The sequence below is a fragment of the Phocoena phocoena genome, chromosome 12 (assembly GCF_963924675.1).
Source record: "Phocoena phocoena chromosome 12, mPhoPho1.1, whole genome shotgun sequence".
NCBI lineage: Eukaryota > Metazoa > Chordata > Mammalia > Artiodactyla > Phocoenidae > Phocoena > Phocoena phocoena.
Window position 1 is genome coordinate 14,436,625 of NC_089230.1, and position 26,272 is coordinate 14,462,896.

Genomic DNA, 26,272 nt, shown 5'->3' on the forward strand with positions numbered 1-26,272 from the left:
AAGGCATATCCAGCTTAACCAATTTACATCATTTTGCTTTAGAAAATAAACATATACTTCATGCTGACAACTTTATGCCATGTTTCACATGCTGGAATTAAAATAGTTTTAGGAAAACATTTGGGAAAATAGAAGAGGGAAGCAATAAAATGAAATGGCAAAGATCCATTCGCTATTGAAGTACGTCTATTACTATTCAAGGTAAGTCACTTGAAGTTTTTCCCAGTCCTGTAACTAATTCCCTTCCCCAATCCAGGACCTATATGTGTACTGCATCACAAGATAAACTAGGTCACTCTCAGAGACCCACACATGTTACAGGGGTGAACATTTTATATCCACAGAGAGTCCTACACTTGAACAATGGAGTCACTAGGGCTGCTCCTGGAGTACATGTGAATTTTGCAGTTTTAAAGGGAATTTAAAATGTTTTATCGGGACTTCCCTGGTGGCGCAGTGGTTAAGAATCCGCCTGCCAATGCAGGGGACACAGGTTCAACCCCTGGTCCAGGAAGATCCCACATGCCACGGAGAAACTAAGCCCGTGCACCAGAACTACTGAAGCCCACGCGCTCTAGGGTCCACGAGCCACTATCACGGAGCCCACGTGCTGCAAATACTGAAGCCTGTGCACCTTGAGCCCGTGCTCCGCAACAAGAGAAGCCACTGCAATGAGAAGCCCGCGCACCACAACGAAGACCCAACGCAGCCAAAAATAAATAAATAAATAAATTTATTTTTTAAAAGAAGTTTCATCACTAAAGGAAATTTACAACTGCAACCCCGAACTTTGAGTTAGTGATCACTTTGAGTTTTTTAGGATCATTAAAAGGAGGAAAAGTGCATTTTCTCCTTTCAAGCAAAAAAATGAACTCAATAGAAGAAACGGTTCCTAATGGAATTATACATAGAATTTGGATATTATTTACCTTAAAACCTCATTAATTAGGACTTCAATAATCTGGATTTGAGGATAGTTTAAACAGAGTGTGGGCTGAAATTAACTCAGCTAAGCAAAGCTTTATAGAAAATGAGACTTGTTAATAATATAAATAAGGTAACAAAATTAAGCAAGCTTCAATCATATGTGTGATTTCAACCATTTTTAAATCCACTTGTTAAATAGGTCCCCTGAAAGACTGTTCCAGGTACCAACACATCAGGAAAAGGAGGCGAGAAGGGGAGGAGGGGCCAGGGCAGCAAGAGTTAATGTTTAGTGTTGCTATTTGCCGGACAGTGTGTTAAGGACTTCCTAACAATTTTTTTTCATTTAATGCTTACAACAAACAACAACCTGAAGAGGCAGATACAGTTGCAGGTCCAGGAACTCTTACCTACAATTGCAAAATCCAAAAGGATCTGAAAGCTGACGGTTTCTTTCCAAAAGTTATTTGCTAGCAAAGCTTGACCTAACAGAATTTGGCAACAAAGCCTGACCTGAAGTGACCGAGGCTATGCACAGCCTTGGTGGGTCCCACGCAGCTGAGCTGCTCACAGCTTTTGCCACAGAAGATGAATGTGGTGAGTATGGGGTGCCGTCCCAGACCCCACTGAGGAGGAATGTGGAAGGGTGCTCTCTCCATTACCTTTCTGGGGACAATTTTACCTTCCTAAACACTGAAAAACTCTGAATTCAAAACCACAGCAGGCTCCAAGGGTTTCAGACAAGGGGTGTGGACCCTGGGCTGTTCCTGTACAGCAGGCCAGGAAGCAAAATCTCAGAGGCTGTCCTCTCAGGAACCTGCCCAAGGTCACATCTGGAGCAAGTGAGTGTTCAGTAGAGACCAAGATTCAGCCCGGGTAGCTCTGAGTCCAGAACCCGCATGGTAGTATGCGGTCAGGCTTCGGGACTATAATATATTATTGAAAGTAGTACAACCACATTTAAATGCTACTTTTAACTAACTCAGACAACCCACTCACTTACTGAGTATACTGAATGAAGGAGCTGACTGTCCTTAAGAAGCCGGTACGCAGCCATCACCCACTCACCCGTTTCCCGCTCTCTTCCCGGCTGCCCATTTCTCGAATCCTCTCCAGAATGGCATCCTCCGTGGGCCTAAGCGTGCCCGAGCTGCTCCTCAGGAGGGCTGCAATTTTCTCCCTAAATGAGGAGTACTCGCTCTGCGAGGCTGTGGCTGCATCCACACTGGCCTTCAAACTCTTCTCCAACTCCAGAGAGCTTCTCTTCAAGAGGCTCAGCTCCTGCTTTGAGGCATCCCAGACCCGCTGGCCAGCAAGCAGCCTTTCTTGGAGGATCTTAACTTCCCTTTCAAGAGCTTCTTTCTCCTCTACAGCACTGAGCAAGTCCTAAAATAATTTCGGAAAGTGAGGACAGTAGCATTATCAGCTAAGGAGGGGAACCTGCATTTGCTTCTCATTTACCTTGCTTGCTAACAAGTTCAAGGAGTTACAGTTAAATGCTCATTCCATTTTTAATTTTAGGTGCCCTATCCTCTCTTCATAAAGTTGTTCAATTGTAAAGCTATGTTAGGTAAATTTAGATGTCTGAAAAACAGAAGGGATATAAAATCAGGGCTAGAAAAAAAAAGAAGGAAGATGACATATAAGCCTTTTCTATGTGGACCTCTGGAAAGAGTTAATAAAAACAAATCATTGGCTAACATACTACTAGATTCGATCCATATATAGAATATGTTTACAGGCCTATGTGTTCTTAAGTTTGGTATAAATGGAAATTGATGTCGAGTAAACAGTAAACCCTCAGAGTTCTAATAAGTCACTAAAAGTTATTTGAATGAAGATGTCTCCCCTTAAAACTATTTTAAATAACAGGTAGAATTATCATAAAAAATCATTGTATAAAGGAGAGAAGGGCTTCCCTGGTGGCGCAGTGGTTGAGAGTCCGCCTGCCGATGCAGGGGACACGGGTTCGTGCCCCGGTCCGGGAAGATCCCACATGCCGCAGAGCGGCTGTGCCCGTGAGCCATGGCCGCTGGGCCTGCGCGTCTGGAGCCTGTGCTCCGCAACGGGAGAGGCCACGACAGTGAGAGGCCCGCATACCGCAAAAAAAAAAAAAAAAAAGAGAGTAAAATCTTTCTTTCAATATTCATTGACTGTGTATCCCCTTGTCTCATAAAAATAAAACCAATACTGATAGGACCTGAAGAAAGGAAATAGAAAGGAGTAGCCATTTGGTGGGTGGGAGGATTAAAAGTTAGAGGGAGATAGAGTACCATACTGAGAAGAATAATTTCAAAGAATATGATATGTATGATTAGGTTTGTAAAAATAAAGGGCATTGAGAAAGTTACCAGTACACCTACTTCTATTTACTATATGTAGAATGGTCCAAAGAGGCATAAAAAGGATATCTTTAAAATTCATTTAAAAAAAAACAAAACAACACTTGTGGACATCAAGTTCCCAATTAAGTGAATTCACATCAAATAAGATTAAGCAGTCGGTTAGCCAGCACTGCTATAATACTGTAGTCTAGGTAAATGGCAAACATATTTTTGGTTTTTAGGGGCAAAAATAACTAAAAAGAAACCATATCGTCAAATAACAGATTCTACGTCTAAACTGGCCAGTTGACACTTCAGGCTGCTAGTTAAAATGCAATCATCCCTTTTGCATTAGAGCTTGAAGACAGGAAGAATGTTACTTGAAATGCTACCTCCTACTTTTTATTTTTTAAAAAAGAAAGAGAATATCTTCCTTTTTTTTCTGGTGATTTGTTTTTAAATCAAGGAAGTCTTGGGCATCAATTTGAATGAAAAGTCATCCAGTGGATGTAGGTAGTTAGAGAAAGCTGCCCCTTTCAGAGATGTAATAACTAAACTAATTATAGAAACTAGTCTGTGAAATGCTTTGCTTCTCCAGGTCCTGGCACCAGCTCCATTACCCCACTGCCTTTCCAAACCAGTCGTCTGTGCAGAGAAGTCCCATTATTACTGCTAATTAAATTATGTACACTTTATCACAAATACAATATTTTAACACTTTACAGATTTCTTTTCAGATAGTAATACAGTAGCTGCTCAATTAGAGCAACTAGTATCAGCATTGGCGATAATAAATTGGGCCCATGTATTACTCAGAAACTACCATCTAATGTGTGGTTAGAAAACTGAGGTCCTAAATTCGATGATGCAGGGATGAAAATTAATCCTAATCCCCTCAGAGTTCTAAAACTCGATAGGAAATTACATATTAACTTTTACATTGAAAGAAAGTCCCTAATGCAAAGGAGGGGAGTTTCCATGACCAATGGAGAGATATTTTTAACCAGGAATTTACAAAAGATCCTAAAAATACACAAAAAATATATCAGACACTTGAGTACTATAGACTTACTGTCAGTTTGGAATAAACTAATCAATCAGCAGCTTACAGCAGGAGACCAATAAACACCATTAAGATATTTCAGCTATGAGGCATTTTTTCCACCCCAATATGACTGTTTTCTCACTGCCTTAGAGACCAGGGTCAAAACAGTCTTCTTTAACAAATCCAAAGCACCAATGCTTATGTCTAATAAAAATCAGAAAATTCTTTTGTGGTCATAGAATATAGTGGCACATGGCAGCAGGTCAGATTTTTTTTTTTCTGGACACATTTCAGCCCACAGAACTATATGCTGTTTCTCGTATGAAATGCAGACTCGGGAGCCAGCGACAAGGCCTTGGGGACCTGCTCCCCCAGTGCTCTGATTAAGCGCTTCAGAATTCAGAGGCACGCGGCCGATCTGCTGGAAACAGATGTCCTCAGACTAAAAATGCAATTACTTGTAGAGCTATTGGGAGACAGCGGCTAGAGTCGAGTCTGGTTGCATGGCTACCTCAAGGATACACTGAAGTAATGTGACATTGGTGTCGCCGGCCAGGACCTCGGGACTGCTGTCAGAGCACACTGACACACAGAACAAGAAACAAGTAGCTCCCTCAGAGCAAAATCAGGGCTGACCTCCACAGGAGAAATCGCAGTGGCAAATGAGCACAGACCCTATCAAGACAGTGACAGGGATCACTTAAAAAATTTTTTAAATTAACAAATCTTTAGATTCAGTGCTACTAATGCAACAAAGTATAATGACCCCTTCACAATTACTTTTAACAAAAACATTTGTAAATAATAGGATCAAGGTGTTCAATTTAACTTCCCAATTAAATGCATTAAGTAATGAAATCATTCAAAGGTTTGTGTTTTTAAAACACAATTGATTCCTATTACAATGTTGCTAACCATCCTATGGATTTGGATATGCCTGAGATCAAACTGCCTCTCAAAACTAAAATGACTAATTATCATCAGGGTAGAAAACCTCTGGCTTGAGCTTAATTCATCCAACCCTAGACAAATTTCATAAAATTAAAACTTCGTTGCTTATTTCCACCTACTGCAGTTAACATCAACAAATAAACTCAGAAATTCCCCCAAACATGTCCTCTCATACATTGCTGGTGGAAGTGTGAATAGGCATAATTTTGATATAAATATCTAAAACATGTAATATGCACAATATCCTTTGGCCCTGTAATTCCATGATCTATTAGAGTGGGAGCTGCAGAGTAACATTTTACTTCAAAATGAGGAAGACCTTTCCCAAATCTGAGCTGTCCCAGTGGCATAATCAACCTTGGAAAATAATAAGAATTCAACTTAAATTTGAAATTCCCATTATTGACAAACCCGATACAAGTTAACAATAAATTTAACTGTCCATGAGGCCAGTGTGTTCCTGGGCTTCACTTCAGTACTGCAAAACGCTCTGCCCTGAACTGGTCAGACTGTGCCTGGAGGACCATGGACAGTTCCCAGCTGAAATTTCAAGAGGGACATTGTCAAAATGGAATGAGTTCTGCATCACATGCTAGGATTAGACCCATAATAAAAAAATGTATGCAGTCATGTTATTTTAAATTCTGTTTTGATTTACTTTAAATGTGTTGAATGAACCTAAAGACAAAGCATTGAAAACTTAATTATAGTTACAGAACAGAATGAAAATATTACAAACCTTGACAAGGTAAATACAATAATAAAATAAAAACTGGAATGCAGAACGATGCGAGTAAAAAGTAGGAGGCATTAAATTCGTCATATATCATAGCAGAACATCTAAAAATACTATATCAGGTTGTTGAATCAGGAACAGAAATGTATTGTTTTAAAGTCTTAATGGTAATATCAGAGGTTCAAACAAGAGTTTGAGGCTAGAAGTGGAAGGAGAGATGATTTTTAATTTCACTTTGGAGCCTTACGAACATTTTTAATCTTTTATAATATGAGCAGATATTAGTTTAGTGTTTATTTTCATCTTAATTACTCACCATTTTAGAATGGTGAGCTCCTCTAGCTTATGAGCGCCAGGACCCACACCTACCCACCATCCTGTTGGCACCAGTACTGGGATGCCTCAGGCCAAGTAGCTAGGTGGGAAGGGATACAGCACCACTAGTAGGCTGGCTGGCTGCCTTAGAACCCCATAATCCACTAGCCCACCCACCAGAATGCCCAGGACCAGGCCCCACCCACCAGTACACCTGCACTAGCCCTGGAACCCCCAAGACCTGCAGCCAGCTGACATTACTTGGCCACAGCCACTAGGAGGCCAACACCAGCTCTGAGATACCTTGGGCCCCTCAGCCAGCCACCCCAGGAACCAACCCCACCCACAAGCAGGCAGACAACAGACCCAGGACCACTGCAACCCAGGAACCTGCCATGTCAGGACCCAGCCCACACACGAAGGAGCCAACACCAGCTCTGGGACACCCTGGGCCACTCAGCCAGCACCAATCCCTAGAAACATACAATCTTCCAAGACTGAATCAGGAAGAAATAGAAAATATGAACAGACCAAACATCAGTAATAAAATTGAATCAGTAATTTTAAAACTTCCAACAAACAAAATTCCAGGATCAGATGGCTTCATAGGTGAATTCTATCAAACATTTAGAGAAGAGTTAACACCTATCCTTCTCGAATTGTTTCAAAAAATTGCAAAGGAAGGAACACTTCCAAACTCATTCCACAAGGCCATGTATTATCCTGATACCAAAACCAGACAAAGAATCACTAAAAAGAAAATTACAGGCTAATACCACCGATAAACATAGATGCAAAAATCGTCAACAATAAATTAGCAAATCAATTTTAACAATACATTAAAAGGATCATACCCATGATCAAGAGGGATTTATCCCAGGGATGCAAGGATGTTTCAACATCTCCAAATCCATCAGTGTTATATACTACATTAATATATTGAAAAATAAAAATCATATGATCATCTCAATAGATGCAGAAAAAGATTTTGACAAAATTCAACAGCCACTTATGATAAAAAAAAAAAAAAAACTCCCCAGAAAGTGGGCATAGAGGGAACATACCTCAACATAATAAAGGCCATATATATGACAAGCCCACAGCTAACATCATACTCAATGGTGAAAATCTGAAAGCATTTCCTCTAGGATCTGGAACAAGATAAAGATGCCCACTCTTGTCACTTATACTCAACATAGTATTGGAAGTCTTAGCCACAACAATCAGACAAGAAAAAGAAATAAAAAGAATCCAAATTGTGAAGGAAGAAGCAAACTGTCATGTTTGCAGATGACATAATACTATACATAGAAAATCCTAAAGATGCCACCAAAAAACTACTGGAACTCATCAATGAATTCAGTAAAGTTGTAGGATACAAAATTAATATGCAAAAAAATCTGTTGCATTTCTATATACTAACAATGAACTATCTGGAAGAGAAATCAAGAAAACTATCCCATTTACAATCACATCAAAAAGAACAGAATATCTAGAAATAAATCTAAGAAGGTAAAAGACCTGTATTCAGAAGATTATAAGACACTGATGAAAGAAACTAAAGATGACAGAAACAGATAAAAAAATATACCATGCTCATGGACTGGAATAATTAATATTGTTAAAATGACCATACTACCCAAGGCAATCTACAAATTCAATGCAATATCTACCAAAATACCAATGTTATTTTTCACAGAACTAGAACAAATAATTCTAAAATTTGTATGGAAACACAAAAGACCTCAAATAGTCAAAACCTTCTTCAGAAAGAAGAAAAAGCTGGAGGCATCATGCTCCCTGATTTCAAACTATTACACAAAGCTACAGTAATCAAAACTGTGTGGTACTGGCACAAAAACAGACATGTAGATCAATGGAATAGAATAGAGACCCCAGAAATAAACTCACATTTATATGGGCAATTAATCTACAACAAAGGAGGCAAAAATATACTGTGGGAAAAAGATAGCCTCTTCAACAAATGGCGTTGGAAAAACTGGACAGCTACATGCAAAAGAATCAAACTGGACTACTTCCTCACACCACACACAAGAATAAATTCAAAATGGATTAAAAACTTAAATGTAAGACCTGAAACCATAAAACTTCTAGAAAAAAAACATAGGCTATGTGCTCTTTGACATCAGTCTTAGTAATATTTTTTTGGACCTGTCTCCTCAGTCAAGGGAAACAAAATCAAAAATAAACAAATGGGACTACATCAAACTAAAAAGCTGTTGCACAGCAAAGGAAACTATCAACAAAATGAAAAGGCAGCCTATTGAATGGAAGAAGATATCTGCAAACAATAAATCTTTTAACAGGTTAAAAGCCAAAATATACAAAGAATTGATACAACTCAACATCAGAAAAAAAAAGGGCTTCCCTGGTGGCGCAGTGGTTGGGAGTCCGCCTGCCGATGCAGGGGACGTGGGTTCGTGCCCCGGTCCGGGAAGATCCCACATGCCGCGGAGCGGCTGGGCCCGTGAGCCATGGCCGCTGAGCCTGCGCGTCCGGAGCCTGTGCTCCGCAACGGGAGAGGCCATGGCACTGAGAGGTCCGCGTACCACAAAAAAAAAAAAAAAAAAAAAGAGAACAACTATATTGAAAAATGGGCAGAGGACCTGAATAGACATTTTTCCAAAAAGACATACAGATGGCCAACAGATCCATGAAAAGATGCTCAACATCACTACTGAAAATCAAAACCACAATGAGATATTACTTCTCACCAGTCAGTACAGTTATTATCAATAAGACAACAAATAGCAAGTGTTGGTGAGGATGTGGAGAAAAGGAAACGCTTGTTCACAGTTGGTGGAATGTAAATTGGTGCAGCCTCTGTGGAAAACAATATGGAGATTCCTCAAAAAAATTAAAATTGAACAACCATATCATCCAGCAATTCCACTCCTGGATATTTATCCAAAGAAAATGAAAATACTAATTAGAAAAGATATATGCACCCCTATGTTCCTGCAGCATTTTATATATATATATATATAACTCAGCTATAAACTCAGCTATAAGAAAAGAATGTATATAACTCAGCTATAAACTCAGCTATAAGAAAAGAATGAAATCTTGCCATTTGCAGCAACATGGATGGGCCTAGAGGGTGTTATGCTAAGTGAAATAAGTCAGACAGAGAAAGACACAGAATCACTGTGCGATTCCATTTATATGTGCAATCTAAAAAACAAATGAACAGACGTAACAAAACAGAAAGGGAGTCATAGATACAGAGAACAAACAGGTGGTTGCCAGAGGGTAGGGGGATGAGGGAAGGAAAGAAGTAGGTGAGGGAGACTAAGATGTACAAACTTCCAGCTGCAAAATAAGTGAGTCATGGGTATGAAATGTACATTGGGGAATATAATCAATAATTACGTAATATCCTTTTATTGTGACTGACAGTAAATAGACTTACCATGATGATCACTTTGAAATGTATAGAAATATCAAATCACTATGTTGCATAACAGGAACTAACATAGTGTTGTAGGACAAATATACTTCAAAAACAAACAAACTCGTCGGTTACAAGGGTGGGAGGTAGGGGAAGGGGGAATTGGATGAAGGCAGTCAAAAGGTACAAACTCCCACTTAAAAGACAAATAAATCCTAGGGATGTGATGTACAACATGATAAGTATAATGAACGCTGCCGTATGTTATACGGGACAGTTGTTAAGAGAGTAAATCCTAAGAGCTCTCATCACAAGGAAAAAATTTTCTATTTCTTTAATTTTGTATCTATACGAGATGAGGGATGTTCACTAAACTTATTGTGTAATCATTTCACGATGTATGTAAGTCAAACCATTATGCTCTACACCTTAAACTTATACAGTACTGTATAGCGATTATATCTCCATAAAACTGGAAAAAAAGAGAGAACCAGGATGAGGACGTGAATTATAGGGATTTTGATCCTGACTTGCTACAGTGAAGAACTGTCAAACAATTAAGACTGCACAGAGGAAGTGGACCTCCGGTGAGTTCCCTGCCTCTGGAGGAGTTCAAGGGAAGGCTGGTACTAGCTAGACAGGGACATTTTAGAGATGATTCTTATTTCAAATAGAGAGTTTGATGATCTAGATTCTAAAAGACCTTAGGGTCACTTCCAACGTTGTGATTCTATGATTTTAAAGAGCTCTTTAACTTCTTTAGTAATTTATCCTGTCTGATAATTTCTCATTTCCAGGAACTCTTTCCATATGTCTGTACTCTTAAAATAACCATACATTTACTTTAATCCCTAGATAAAAGTAAATAACTAGGAAAAGGAAATTAAAACACTGAGCATCAATTATGTGCTGGGCTTGTCTTGAGTACCATATGTAGATTACATCATTCAATCCTAACGATAACTGTAAGAGGTAGATCCTTAAATTATTTTCCCATTTTACATACAAGAAACTGAAGTTCAAAGAGGTAAAGTCATATGCCTCAGATCACACAGCCAAATGATTCTGGAGCCTATATTAAAAACCCAAGAGCCTCGCCTCTGAGCCACCCTGCTCAGTGTGTCTCTCTTATCCTCTCCCCTCCTACACACGCTGCTGTAGACAACAAACCAAGAAAGCAGAAGGGACATCCTTCCAAACCAAGCCTGCTGACTCCAAAACCAATACTCTTTCTCCTAGCTTCAATTCTGGCCACTAGAATTAAGGAAAATGTGAACAGTGTGAAGGAAAATAAGCTGTTTTAAATCCATTATGTAAGTTTAATTTCTGATTCACTGATTGAAATGTCTGGTCTATAGGAAACGTGTGTGGCTAATGTAGATAAAGTGACTACTTTTCTCAGCATTAGATTATTTCGAGACAACAACAACAAAAGGTGCCAATCTATAAAAGTTTTTAAAACATACTGCAATTTTAACTATTAAAGATTGTCAAATAATGTATTATCCATATGTATAATAAATCACATGGATTTTTATTAGGGAATTTTCATAAAGTAACTTAAAAAAAATCATTAAGATAATAAGAAAAGTTGAGTTTGGTAGAAACAGCACCTCAGCCCCGTGGATACTTCTACCTCTGCAGTCATTCTGGACTTTATTAATAAAGTAAGTTTCCAACCTCAAAAACAGAGCTTTAGAAAGCATTATGAAAACTCTTTCTGAGACCATTAATGTGTCAGTAAAAGCACTTGACAGTGTTTTTCAGTAGTAAATCTTTGGAGTCATAATCCCATGAATGAGCACTTTATTAAAGACCTCAAGTTTTTTACTGCCCATATTTTTTTAATAATTTGTATTATTTTGGCAGGAACTTGATCCCAAAGTGAATGTGTTTCACAAGTCTGAACAACATTGTATCATCAGTCATTTACAAGTAAAGACACATATAAAAGAGGAGTAAGTTTTGAATTTTTAATGTGCTTTTGCAATACATTGTCATTTCCTACTGCTCATCTCCAGAAATGCACTTTTATAGACAAACTCAATTCTTCATAATTTTCAAGGCTTGATAATTTGATAACTACTATCTATAATCAAATTAAAATCATTCATTCACTGAGGAAATTTGCATAGCTACTTATTTTTACTGTTCCACTGACAAACAGTATTTGGCACCAGACTTGTATGGAGGAGGTAGCTGTGAATATACATGTAAAGGGGATTACTGATAAAAGCACAACAACATAATGACCAGGGTTCAAGTCACTTTGCCAGTTAATAGCTGTGCATACTTGAGCAAAGTACATAACCTCTCTGAGCACTTAGCAAAATGACTATGCTAATGGCAAGTGATTGATAAATGGTGACTATTATACTAATGATTGCTGATAGTACTAACATAAAAAGTCTGAGAGTCTTAAACTTCACTAAGAAGGTTTACTTATAGGTAGAATATTTAAAGTGTAATTTTGAAATAATTTTATGTATACTGTAAGACAAATCAAATGAGTAAATATTATTGTTAATATCCAAAAGATAGTAATATAAAGTTAAAAGATATTAATTTATTAATAAATTAATTAATTTAAATTTTTTATTTTTAAAATTAATTAATTTTAATTAAAAGTAATATTCTAATTAACTCTAGAATATTACTTTTAATTAAAAATACCAGTATTAATTTATTACTAAAAAAAGTATTTCTAGCTCTGTCCACTGAAAGCAATGACACCCCAATAGCAATGAGCACACCTAAAGCCTGAATCTTGGTTTCTAAGCACCATTCCCCAGTAAAAGGAGCCAAAGCTCCATAGAGAATAGGCTGCTTTTAGTTCTGTGGTCTGAAAATTGTAAGTGAGCCTAAGATATCATCTTCTGTCAAAAGGCAAGGAAGCATTGAAAGACTAAAGGAGTCAGGTTATAAGGTCACAGAGACCATCTTGTAGGGACTCGTCCTGGCCAAACATGGAGGATTGGAAAGCCAAAAGGAGAATAATTGATTATAACATAGTAAGTGTCAATAAATAAAAATCCATGTGTCCATAGAATTGAAAACAAAAAGCTTTTCTTTACGTAAGAATGTCAACTAATAAGTAGAAGGAAGGATGAAGTTAGAATATTACCACTTTGCCACCCCTGATGTAAGTTAATCCAGAAAAGAATCAATGGATGATAACATCACTAGGTCAACTTGATGCAGAACAGAAATAACCTGCCAATGATCACCCCACAGATACCTTACTTAACTGAAGGAAAAAAAAATGTACCTTTACACTAAAGATCTGGGCAATCAAACTTAGTTTCAGCAACAATAGAAAAATCTAACACTATCTGCTTCTAATGCAATGCAATATGAAGTATACAACTTTATTTTGGTTTTTTTTGTTTGTTTGTTTTTTGCGTTACGCAGGCCTCTCACTGTTGTGGCCTCTCCCGTTGCGGAGCACAGGCTCAGCGGCCATGGCTCACGGGCCCAGCCGCTCCGCGGCATGTGGGATCTTCCCGGACCGGGTCACGAACCCGTGTCCCCTGCATCGGCAGGCAGACTCTCAACCACTGCGCCACCTGGGAAGCCCTGAAGTATACGACTTTAGCTTTGAAATATTCTTGCCAGAAAGGTTTAACCTGGGAACTTCCCTAGTGGCACAGTGGTTAAGAATCCGCCTACCAATGCAGGGGACACAGGTTCAATCCCTGGTCCGGGAAGATCCCACATGCCACAGAGCAACTAAGCCCGTGTGCCACAACTACTGAGCCTGCGCTCTAGAGCCCATGAGCCACAACTACTGAAGCCCGTGTGCCTAGAGCCCGTGCTCTGCAACAAGAGAAGCCACCGCGATGAGAAGCTCACTCACCACAACAAAGAGTAGCCCCCGCTCGCCACAGCTAGAGAAAGCCCATGTGCAGCAACAAAGGCCCAACGCAGCCAAAAATAAATTAATTAATTATTTTTAAAAAAGGTTTAACCTGAATCCAATACAGCCGCTAGAGCCAACTTTAAGTGTATAGGGCATAGATGAGCAAGTTAAATAACATCTTGAAGAAACAATCAGACCACTGCTCTGTACTCTGTATAAGCCAATGATATGTTTTGAAAAACTATAAAAGGCTAAACATAACAAATAAATGCAATGAATGAACCCAGACTGAGCCCCAATTTGGGGAAGAAAACAGCTATAAAAGACATTCTTGTAGAAAATGATGAAATTTGAATGTCAATATTAGATGGTTATTGATCAGCTATTGCAGTGTAACAAATTAGCCCAAACTTAGTGGCTTAACACAACAAACATTTATTATCTCACAGCACTATGGGCCAGAAATCTGGGACTGACTTAGCTGGGTGTTTCTGACTCAAGGTCTCTCAGAAGGTTCTAGTCAAGCTGTTGACCAGGGCTACTGTCACCTCAAGATCATCTGAAGGAGGATTCACTTCCAAGCTCACTCACGTGGTAGCGGATAGGCCTCGGTTCCTGGGCACCTGGGCCAGGCAACTGGCTACCTGAGGGCCCCACCACATGACAGCTGGTGTTCCTCAAAAGCAACGATGCAAGGGAATTCAAGAGAGTGTATCTAAGACAAAAGCCACAGTGTTTTCATAACCCAATCTCATAATTGAGATCCCACCACTTCTGACGTATTCCACTCACTGGAAGTGAGTCAATTCATCCAGCCCACAAGGGGAGGGGAATTAAATTCCACCTCTTAAGAAGTACAAAAACCGTGTGGGTCTGATAACCTCCAAGGATGATACTGTGGCATTACTGTTGACTTTTAGATGTGATAATGGTATTGTGATTATGTATGGTAATGTCCTTATTCTTAAAATATATATGCTGCTGTAGTCAGAAGCAATACATACGATGTCTAAACTTATTTTGTGTGTGTGTGTGTGTGTGTGTGTGTGTGTGTGTGTGTGTATGCAAAGTAATAAAGCAAATACAGCAAAATGCTAACAACTGTTGCACTTGGGTGGGTAATAAGTGGATGTTCATTGTATTCCTGTCTATACATGTTTGAAAATTTCTGTAAGAAAAATTTGGAGAAAAATAATTGAGTTACTTGAATTGTGTCCGCTCAAAATTCATATGTTGAAGCCCTAGCATCCAACGTGATGGTGTCTGGAGATGGGACCACTGAGAGGTAATTACATTTAGATGAGGTCACTAAATGTCATTACCTCCCAGCCTCCAGAACTACGAGAAATAAATGTCTGTTTTTTAAGCCACCCAGTGTATGGCATTTTATTATAATAGCCAAAGCAGACTAAGACAAGGTGCTCAAATGACTGAAGTGACTTGATAACAGTGATAAAATTTTTACTCATTTCACAAAGTTAATGTGACAGAAGAAGAAATCCAGTGGTAAGAAGGGCTTTTGATACAGAGAACTGGGGGGAAATAGAAATTATTATCATTACTGTGGATCACTTTCATATTCCAACTTCTCATATTACCTCAGCTTGGCAGTGAAGTCACTGTAGACCTGGAAGACCTAAGAGATGATCCCACAAAGATGGCTCCTTCTACTGCATCCCGCCAACTCCAGAACCCCCGTCACAGCCTGTGGGACACCACTGAACCTTCACCCTTCATGGAGCCTCTCTTTTTCAGCATTAGTCATTCCTTAATTTTAAACTCCATCTCCTTTACTCTTCAACTTTCTCCTACGTATTTTATTAACTGATTGCACTAGCTCACTTTTGCTTTTGGAAATTAATTGTTATTATTAATCCCATGATTAGTTTCCTTGACACAAAATTTTTTAAATATAATTAAAGGATTATACAGTGTTAAAAAAAATACCGTATTAATTCCCATGCTCAAACAGACTCCAGCTAATTTAAAAGGTAAAGCAATTCATTGGATAAATAAAAGTTTGGAATTAAGAGTCACTTTCCTTTGGCAATATCTCTCAAAATTACAAACCCCATATCCTTTGACCCAGCAAGTCTACTTCTAGGATTTTTGTCTTGCTGATATAGTCTCACATATGAGAACTGACAGATTATTCATAGCAGCCTTGTGTATAATAGTGTGTAGTGTCTTACCAATTTTTTAAAAAGTAAATAAAAAGAAAAACATAGAGGTGCAGAGTATGTTGCCATTTGTGTTAAAAATAAATAAAAATAAACATATGCATATATATATATGTAGAATATTTCTAGAAAGGTATATAAGCAATTGTTAACAGGTTGCCTCTAGAGAGACCAACTCGGTGGCATGAGGGAAAGGACTGGGGGATAACTTCTCATCACATTCCCCTGTGTCCATTTAGAATTTTGTATCTTGTGAATGCATTACCTAGTTGTTCAAATATTAATTTAAAATTTTTGTAATCCTTACAGTTTAACCAAATAAGACGTATTAGCTACAAACTTTTTACTTTTAAGTGTTCTGTATTTCTTTTTTTCTAATTAGAAAAAAACTGTATCCGACGGCCAGATCAGGTCACTGACTCCCGTGGTGCCCCAGACCTCCTGCCGAGAGGAGCCTTTGAAGTTGCAGTCAGTAACACTAGTGTGCTCATCCACATCTGGTTTTCAATGTCTGCTTCATAAACATGATCACAGATGCACACACACGCTCCACACATTGTACCTGGTTCAGCTTCTCTTTCTCTTCAACGCAGGAGGCAGCTTTTTTCTGCTCTCTGTTTACTTCTGAAGCCAGCCTCATGATTGTTTCTCTGCTAGCTTTTGCCTCCATCTCATGGACATTTTTAGTCTCTTCAAGAGTAACGATTTGTCCTTTCACGAATGCGTTTTCCTTGCACAGCTCTCCAAGCTGAAGAGAAAGCAATTACAGCTGTCCCGTAAAAATTAATAATTTCATACCACTCTAAGCAATTCTGATCTATAAACCCCAATGATCTCATTATCACATGACAACAGGGAAAGAGCTATCCCTCCATCCACTCAAAAGATAACTTTTTCAAAGGCAGCCCCTAAATGCTCTTGTTATGTGCAGACCCAGTGGTCAAATTAAAATTAATCAAAAGGTAGCTGCAAGGCAACAAGGATGAGAGTTCAGCCAAAAGCTTCCAGACAGAACAAGCATCAACGAGCCCCTGGCTGCGAAATACTCAAGGGCCGGTGATGTTCCTACAGTTACGGCAGGCAAGGAAGCAAGGGCGTTCTATTCAGCCCACATCCACTGGCACCAACTGCCTGCAAGGTGTTACCTGGCACAGGGTGGGGACATACAGAGAAGAAAGCAGGACTCTCTTTTTCAAAAAGAAAATCCTTCTTATTAATATAAGCATAGAAAAATCCTGAATAACATGCTCGAACAATGTATTCGAGGCGTTGGCTGGGAGAATAAGACTTGTATGATTTATAAGGAGGGAAAATAAAACCAACCAGCCTCCTCGGCCCCAGGGAAACAGCCACGCAGACAGCTCAAGGATGCCTGTCGAAAGACCCGAAACTCCTCATGACAGGGTCAGCATTTGTGTTAGGACAGTCAGGGGAAGTGACATATCTTTTAGCCTCAGCAATTTGCCAACATGGTGCCCTGCTCCTGACTCAGTGCTATTCCCTCCCTCGTGAACACTTTTCCTCATATTTGTATACTTCCTCTCCAACATCCTTTTCAAGGTCCCCATCTCACAGGGGCACTCCTCGGCCGGTCTACCTAAAGTAGCATCCCATGCCTCTAACCTGCTTCACTCTCTTTTCCCATATCCTGATTTGTTTTTCTTCTTTGCACCTTTTACTACATGGGATAATACTGGATATTTGTTTATTTCCTCAGCATCTTTAACCACAACAATGGAAGCTCTAGGAGGGCACAGACTCAGTCTTGTCTCATTCACTGCTGTATCCCAGCACCCAGAACAGTGTCTAGCATACTGTAATCACTCACTAAATGTATGGGAAATGGATGAATGAATGCCAAATAAGGAATCCCTTCTTTTCTACTGTTTCCTTAGAGAGTGTGTGTACATGTGGTTATAAGGGCCTTAAAAGTAAGGGAATGGCTTTGAAATTGCAGTGGTTTCGTTCACCTTCTCAGGGTAACACCCAGTGAGTGTTCAAGACAGTAGCCTTTTTGCTCTTGGCCAGGGAGATTGTTGTTTTTTTTTTTTTTTAAGACAGGGACCTCCTCAGGTGATTGGGATGCTAAAACTCTAGGGTCTCAGGATCTGTTTAAAAATATAGGTTATAGGGGCTTCCTTGGTGGCGCAGTGGTTGAGAGTCCGCCTGCCGATGCAGGGGACACGGGTTCGTGCCCCGGTCCGGGAAGATCCCACATGCCGTGGAGCGGCTGGGCCCGTGAGCCATGGCCGCTGAGCCTGCACGTCCAGAGCCTGTGCTCCGCAACAGGAGAGGCCACAACAGTGAGAGGCCCGCGTACCGCAAATATATATATATATATATATATAGGTTATATTATCATTCAGGTATGGTGAGGCCAACGGATCAGGAGACATTGAAACTGTGTTACTCACAGTTTCTGAGAGGAAGGGGCACACCATGCCATGCAGGGCCGCCCAGGGAGCACCAGGGCTAGTCAGGAGACAGAGAGAGCCAGGGGAAAACATGCTTCCCACAGGAAGGAATGGGTGAGGCAGGGTAAGCAAGCTAGTTTGACTAATTTCAGTGGGTTCTGGAGTGTAGGAGCCATCTCTAGTTGTCTGGCACCTGACCCTGGGGTGATTAGTTGTATAGTGGCCAGAGTATAAAAGCCTGATAGAGGAAGTGGCTGGGGTATGGGCTCTGTATTGGTTGGTTTGCTTATGAAAGCTGTGCACCCAGGAGAGTCATTTACTAGGAATTGGCTAATCCTGGGACCCAGTCTTTCCTGGGTCAGCAAGGTCCCAGATGTCAAAGCATTCGAAGTACAGAATATAAAAAGGCAAGATTAATACAGTATTAACACCCAGATTAGCACCTGGAGATTGTCTCTGATGAGGGAAAGGGTACCTGAAAGAAGGAGCTTCTTAATTTCCTTTTGTTTTCCCCACCACTTGGCTTTTTTAAAGATAACCCCCCAAACTACAATGTGAAGTGGACTTTTATTGCCAGGCTCCTGGTCACATGTTACAGAGGTGGAGGTGAATCCAGCACCTTGAGGGTATCAGACAGAGCCCAGGCCTGAGCAACCAAAACCCATGAGTGAGGTGGAACTTCCTGAAGCGAAGTGTTACATTTCTCAGCTCTCACAGAGTTCACGTGGGAGGCTTACTAATAACCCACTGAGGGGAGGCCTTTAAGAACGGCTGCATCGGGCTTCCCTGGTGGCGCAGTGGTTGAGAATCTGCCTGCCAATGCAGGGGACACGGGTTCGAGCCCTGGTCTGGGAAGATCTCACATGCCGCGGAGCAACTAGGCCCGTGAGCCGCAACTACTGAGCCTGCGCGTCTGGAGCCTGTGCTCCACAACAAGAGAGGCCGCGATAGTGAGGCCCGCGCACCACGATGAAGAGTGGCCCCCGCTTGCCACAACTAGAGAAAGCCCTCGCACAGAAACGAAGACCCAACACAGCCAAAAATAAATAAATTAATTAATTAAAAAAAAAAATACGGGAGTCCATGTATTTAAAAAAGAATGGCTGCATCCCCAGTGGTCACTGCAGTGCTGTTTACAATAGCCAAGACATGGAAGCAACCTAAATGTCCATCAACAAATGAATGGATAAAGAAGATGCAGTACATATACACAATGGAATAATACTCAGCCATAGAAAAGAATGAAATAATGCCATTTGCAGCAACATGGATGGACTTAGAGATTATGATACTAAGTGATGTAAGCCAGACAGAGAAAGAAAAATATCATATGCTATCGCTTATATGTGGAATCTAAACAAAAATTATCCAAATGAACTTACGTACAAAATAGAAATAGACCCACAGACATAGAGAACAAACTTATGGTAACCAAAGGGGGAAGGGGGGGAGGGATAACTTAGGAGTCTGAGACTAACATATACACACTACTATATATAAAATAGACAACCAACAAGAATCTACTTCATAGCACAGGGAACTATACTCAATAATTTATGATAACTTATAAGGGAAAAGAATCTGAAAAAGACTATATATATATAATACATATATATATAACCGAATCATATGTATATGAATCACTTTGCTGTACACCTGAAACTAACACAACAGTGTAAATCAACTATACTTCCCTTTAAATAAATAAATAAATATTTTTAAAAAAAAAGAATGGCTGCATGGAAATCTATCAGGAAGCAAGGATATGAAAGGTTTATAAATGAGCAAAGATATGGTGTCCATTTAAACAGCTTCAGGCTCTCTAATGAATCACCACAGTCCAGGTAGTGATATAATTAATTTCCATCTCAATGGCAACCTACCATTAAAGTAGGATTTTTATTTTTTTGGCTTTAGTGTAAAATCAAAAAGTACTTTAGAGATAATCTTAACCTTATGCTCAAAAAGTATCCAAAAAATGACACACAGCTGGTTTTGGTTTTGGTTGTGAGTGTGTATGTGTTTCTATCTGTAACTAAAACAAACAAAAATCTTCCTAAAACAAATCATTAAAATGAATAATTCGTTGTATTTGACAACCTAAATACATTTTAGACAAAACAATCAATTTCTTCTGGAGAATAATTAATCTCAAATAATGCTAGAAAGGATCTTGGAATTGAGGCTCAGAGAGGTGATATGTTTTTTCCCAGGTCACACAATTAATGCTGTACTAGGGCTCCTGTCCTGTTCTCCTGCACCCCCAGACTCAACCACAGCTCTTCCTTTATGGCACACTTCAGAATGACCACTAAATGTATAGTCTTTTTAATCTTCATACAAATACCTTTAGAATTAAATCTTCATCTGATGCCTTTTCATTCTTCTTCCCTGGATCTAAGCAGTCATGAAGCCAGAAATTCCTCATGTTTCCTGCAATTCTGTGAGACCTGATCCTTATTCTCCTTGTTTTCCTTTAAACATTTTCTGTCGGGCAAATAACAAATAGGTCAAGTTTTAACACCAAAGAAGGTAACATTCATCAAAGTTCAGAACTCAAGCTCTCTGTCGGGAAATAACCAATAATCATTTCAACACAACACAGTTTCCCAGACACAGAGCACGATATCGTCTTGCAAGCCCAGTTAAAGAGGGAGAAAAGTGGAAACAACTCTGGGGCACGTACACTCTGCAGAAATGTAGGGAGATCTTTACGGCATGTTAGCAAGGGAGACAGATTATCTGCCTCCTGCTCCTGACATTTTAGGATCTGCAGAAGTGGAAGGTGGTTCTCTAGATCACACAAGGATCCACTCAGCCATGAGTCTCTGTTGCGGCTTCGTGGGAAAGAAAGAGAGTGATGCTACATTGGGTCTAGAGACCATGCTTTGGTCACTACACAATGATCCATAAGGGTTACTTAGAGCTTTCCCTGGCTCATGGCCAAGCATAACTATAATCAAAAATACATCAGAAGCAGGGGATGTGCCCACCCCTGGAAAAGAGAGGTAGGTGTTCAATCATCAGCAAAGATCACTATTAGTTTTTGCACATCCAGAATTTTTAAAGAATATTGGAATGGGCCAATCAAGGAAAATCAGTCAATTTATGCTCTGCTGTGAATATTTTATTTCAAATCTCAGATAGGTTTGCTAAAATAGCATAGTCTATTTCTAATTCTTTAAATGTTAAAAACTAAGAGAGCATAAAAAACAGACATATTTTAAAGGCAAATTAGGATCATTTCAATAATTTGGCATCATTTTTTAGTACCCTAGATAATAAACATGATTATTGCTTTCCCTTTTTACCATGTTGAGTGTTTACTGCAATTCTTTCACGCTATTCAAAGATTAACAAAGCGTGTAATTGCATATACTCAAAAGCATATCATATTTCTATTTAGAAAAAATGTATAACAATAAAAGATCAACATCAATATATCTCTAAGTTCTTATTTTCAGCATATGAAAGGTAACATTCAGTCTCTCTCACTCATTTAAGTCATAGTTAATGCTATGGCTCTGATTTATTTATGTATATGATTCTATATATCTACGCTAAGATTTCAGTCTTACTTCTGTTCCAGGAGTTTCTAAATTATTTCCACTTCTATTTGCATTTCCCTCTAACCCAACAAAGTCCCAGGCGTCTATCATAAAGACATAATCACATAAATGTGAAAATATGAATGCACATGGGTACTCACTGCATCTTAGTTTATAATAATTTTTTGACTGGAACTAACCTAAGTGTCTAAAGTTAAGAGCAAAAAGAACCTGTTAAGTAAATTATGATATTAACAGGCAATGGAATATCACTGGCCATTAAAAATGATACAATGAAAGACTTTTTAAGTATTTACAACATAGTATCCAGGAAAAATAGTTCCCTACATGATGCCATTTATGTACAACTGTCTGAAGATCTATTCAACAAAATGTGAACTATAGCATTTCTGGAATCATAAGGTTGTGAGTAATTTTAATTTTGGGGGGCACTTTACTATATCTTTAAAAACTTTCTTATAATGAATATATATCATTTTATTACTCATTTGTTTAATAAACATTTATTGGGCACTTACTATGCTACCTACTATGCTTAAAGGTGCTAAAGATACAGTAGTAAACAAAACAGATAAACATCCCTCATAGGGCTTACATTCTAGTTGGGAAGATGGACAATAATCAAAACATAAATGTATGTAAAATGTATAGTATATTATAAAAGGGCTGGAGGGCTTCCCTGGTGGCGCAGTGGTTGAGAGTCTGCCTACCAATGCAGGGGACACGGGTTCAAGCCCTGGTCTGGGAAGATCCCACGTGCCACGGAGCAGCTGGGCCCGTGAGCTACAAATACTGAGCTCTGCGCGTCTGGAGCCTGTGCTCCGCAGCAAGAGAGGCCGCGACAGTGAGAGGCCCGCGCACCGCGATGAAGAGTGGCCCCCGCTTGCCACAACTAGAGAAAGCCCTCGCACAGAAACGAAGACCCAACACAGCCAAAAATAAATAAATGAATAAATAAATTTAAAAAAAAAAAAAAAAAAGGGCTGGAGACAAAAACAATTAAGCAGGAAAGGGAGTAAGAAACATTTGGGAGGAGTGGGGTGAAATTTTAGATGTAGTCGCTAAGATCAGGTTAGTGGCAATGGGAAGTTATCAAAATTTAGATTTATTTGGACGGCAGAGATAGATGATGAGATTTACTGAAGGATCAAGGAAAGAGAAACAAGGATGATCCAAGATTTTGGCCCTGATCAACTAGAAGAATGGAATTATCATTAAACGAGATTAGGAAAAGCACAGGAGGATTTTATGGAAACACCAGGAGGTATTTTGGACATGTTCCGTTTGAGATGCCTGTTAGACATCCGCATGGAGATGCCCAGTAAGTCATAAGATATGTGGGTCTTTAAAAAAAAAAAAAAAAAGATATGTGGGTCTTGAGCGCTGGAAAGAGGTCCAGGCTAGATCTAGAAACTACATGCTCGTGGGGGGTCACGCGCATGTAGATCATACTTTAAGTCATGAGACTGGATGAAAGTAAATTTAGATAGAAAGGAGAAGAGAGTCAAGGACTGAGTGAGCCCTGGGGCACTCCAGTACTTGGAAGTCAAGGAGATGAGGAGGACAAAGCAAGAGACTATGACAGAGAGGCTAGAAAGGTAAGATCAAAAGCAGGGGGGCTTCCCTGGTGGCGCAGTGGTTGAGAGTCCGCCTGCCGATGCAGGGGACACGGGTTCGTGCCCCGGTCCGGGAAGATCCCACATGTCGCGGAGCGGCTGGGCCCGTGAGCCATGGCCGCTGAGCCTGCACGTCCGGAGCCTGTGCTCCACAGTGGGAGAGGCCACAGCAGTGAGAGGCCCGCGTACTAAAAAAAAAAAAAAAAAAAAGCAGGCACGCGCAGTGTCCTGGAAGCTAAAACAAGAAAGTGGTTCAGGGAGAAAAGCCAACTGTTGGCTCATACTGGAAGGTCAAGTAAGATAGGACTGATCATTGAATTTGCAATGCGCGGTCACTGGTCACCTTAATGAGTGGCTTCAGTGGAGCAGATCTGAGAAAGGAGAGAAATTGGTACAGTGAGTACATATAAACATGTTCCAGGAGTTTGGCAGTACATGGAAGGAGAGAGAGAGGACAGGAGCTGGAAGCATTGGGTTTTTGTTTTTATCTTTATAAGATGAAATAAGTAAAACAAGTATCAAGTATTTTATTAGTAAAGTGATTTAAGTCATTATACACAGAATTTTTAAAGTGTATCTTAAGAGCAGGTAGCTCCCAATTTTATCTCAATAATCACCTTTTGTCAGAACTAAGGGTAGAAAACCTAGATTTCCTGAGCTCTCTGCATAAACTGGCAATAAACCCTAATGAGGAGTGTCCAGGGTGGTCTGGGGTGTTTTGGGTTTCCGGGGTATTTTTATAACTAGCTTCTGAATAAACCCTTCCCCCTGTGCACTAATCCTCCACCTCCACTTAAACCTCTACTTAGAGGAAATCTTCCAAATTGTATATATCTAAGAATTTGCAACCCTAATCAATAGGGCATAAACATGCTTAGGACAACGCCATGACATTTAGAAATGAGCTTGGAAAAAATTTTCAAGAGTCCAAAGATACGTGAGGTCAATGATTTTTTTTTTTTTTTCAAAAATGCAGGGGACATGGGTTCGAGCCCTAGTCCGGGAAGACTCCACGTGCCGCAAAGCAACTAAGCCCATGCACCACAACTACTGAGCCTGAACTCTAGAGCCCGTGAGCCACAACTACTGAGCCTGCCTGCCACAACTACTGAAGCCCATGCACCTAGAGCCCTGCTCGGCAACAAGAGAAGTCACGGAAATGAGAAGCCTGCGCACAGCAACAAAGAGTAGCCCCCCTCACCGGAACCAGAGAAAGCCTGCACGGAGCAGCGAAGACCCAATGCAGCCAAAAATAAATTAATAAATTTATTTTTTAAAGTTAAAAAAAAAAAGAAATTAGTATTTTAACACCAGCTCCACTGAGAAGTATACTGAAATATCCTCACTGCAATTTCTCGTCCAGTTCTACAACTTTCTTCTTTAACTCCTGGTTCTCCTTGATTGCAGACTGAGCTGTGATTTTTAGTCCTAATTTTAGAAGTGGAGAGTGCCGCTGATTCTTATTCTAGCTCCTGAACTCTGTCTCTCAAAGAGGTGAGGAGAGACGATTCTCTGGCATTGTTTTCTCCGTAGCTCTCCATTTCAGCTTTCAACTCTTGACAGGAAACTTCTTTGGAAAGCATCTTGGATCGCAGTTCTCGAAGCTAACATGGAAAAGAAGTAAAAGAGGGAAAAGATGTCAATGGTATAAGTTGGAAGTACCTTGAAAAAAACCCAAAGTCATAACTTAAAATTTCAATCTTTTATTCATGACTTCATCTGACTTTACTTTTTTTTCTTCATGTTTGTTTCCACATTACCAGCTGGGAAATTATGCCTTAAATAGGGGACTTCATAGTCTGTCTTTTTCAAAAAACAATTGGGCAATGTCTTGTGGTAATTGAGTCTCACTCAAGAGACATGTGTGGTGTATTTTGCAAAAAGCAATAAAATATTTTGCAATGAGAATTCATTTTCTAAATCTGTATTACTGCTATCGCTGCTCACGATGAAACAAGGAAGCTGCAAGGTAGGCTGTTTGTAATTTCATGGCCATAGCTGTTTCCCAAGTCAATACGGACTATGCGATATATCACAGCATTTCTCCCCCTGGCCTTATGGACCCTTACTGTGGCTGATAAAGAAAAATAATACCCGGATTTCTGGAAAAAATATAGGAGAAAAGGAAAAATCATTATAGGATTTATACTAAGGAAACGTTTTAACTTTTATGAATTCTGTGGCATCAAAACGCTTAACACAGTATGTGCCTTATTAAGCTACCAGATCCACTCCCATTAGAAAACTTTATGAATGCATCTATTTTTTTGGAAATGTAAGTATGCATGCATACACATACACACACACACACACACACACACACACACACACAATCAACTCATCTTTCAGTGGGATCCTGGCAGCCTAGTGAGACTGCTAGTTACCTCACAGGCAAGCCTAGGATTCCTTGGGGCCATCAGGCTATAAGCGCAGTGAGTCTAGAGAGAATCTCCCAGAAACTCCACAATAGACCTGATCCAGGTCAGAGGGTAAATGGATCCCAATCATCTTCCTAGAATTTCCCCCAGACAATCAGAACCACAAGAAAGGGATTCAGATTTCCAACCCCAGAGCTTCAGGTTGCAAGCAATCCACATTAAAGGCAGCTACTCCCAGGGATGCTTACAGCCATCCAAAGCCCACACAGCCCAAACCCGAAGTCCCCAGGTGTCCCCAGGTGCTCTCGAGGATGTAGAGCTCCCCTGAGATCCAGAATCCTGCCCACGTCACCCTGCTTTGCGTCACGGCAAATGCACAGCCTTTCAGGAGTTCTCCACAGCTAGAGGGTAGGGGCACAATAAGAGAATAAGCGTAAACTTTGCCAAAAAGTTTAAAACTGTTTCCCTTTGTCCTACTTCTAATCACCTCTATACTCTGCTTCACTCCATAAGAAGCTAACAAGGCCATTTGTGAGTTATGAAGACGCA

At 39.8% G+C, this 26,272-nt stretch overlaps 1 protein-coding gene across 1 annotated transcript in view; it reads right to left on the bottom strand.

Moving 5' to 3' along the window:
• CCDC170 (coiled-coil domain containing 170) overlaps positions 1–26,272 on the bottom strand; it is a 70,616-nt gene that overhangs the window by 26,106 nt on the left and 18,238 nt on the right. Inside the window, 6 exon segments of the mRNA XM_065888615.1 lie at positions 1,993–2,310; positions 16,309–16,494; positions 20,508–20,574; positions 20,576–20,647; positions 24,692–24,768; positions 24,770–24,949. Coding sequence (XP_065744687.1) covers positions 1,993–2,310; positions 16,309–16,494; positions 20,508–20,574; positions 20,576–20,647; positions 24,692–24,768; positions 24,770–24,949 — 900 coding nt within the window.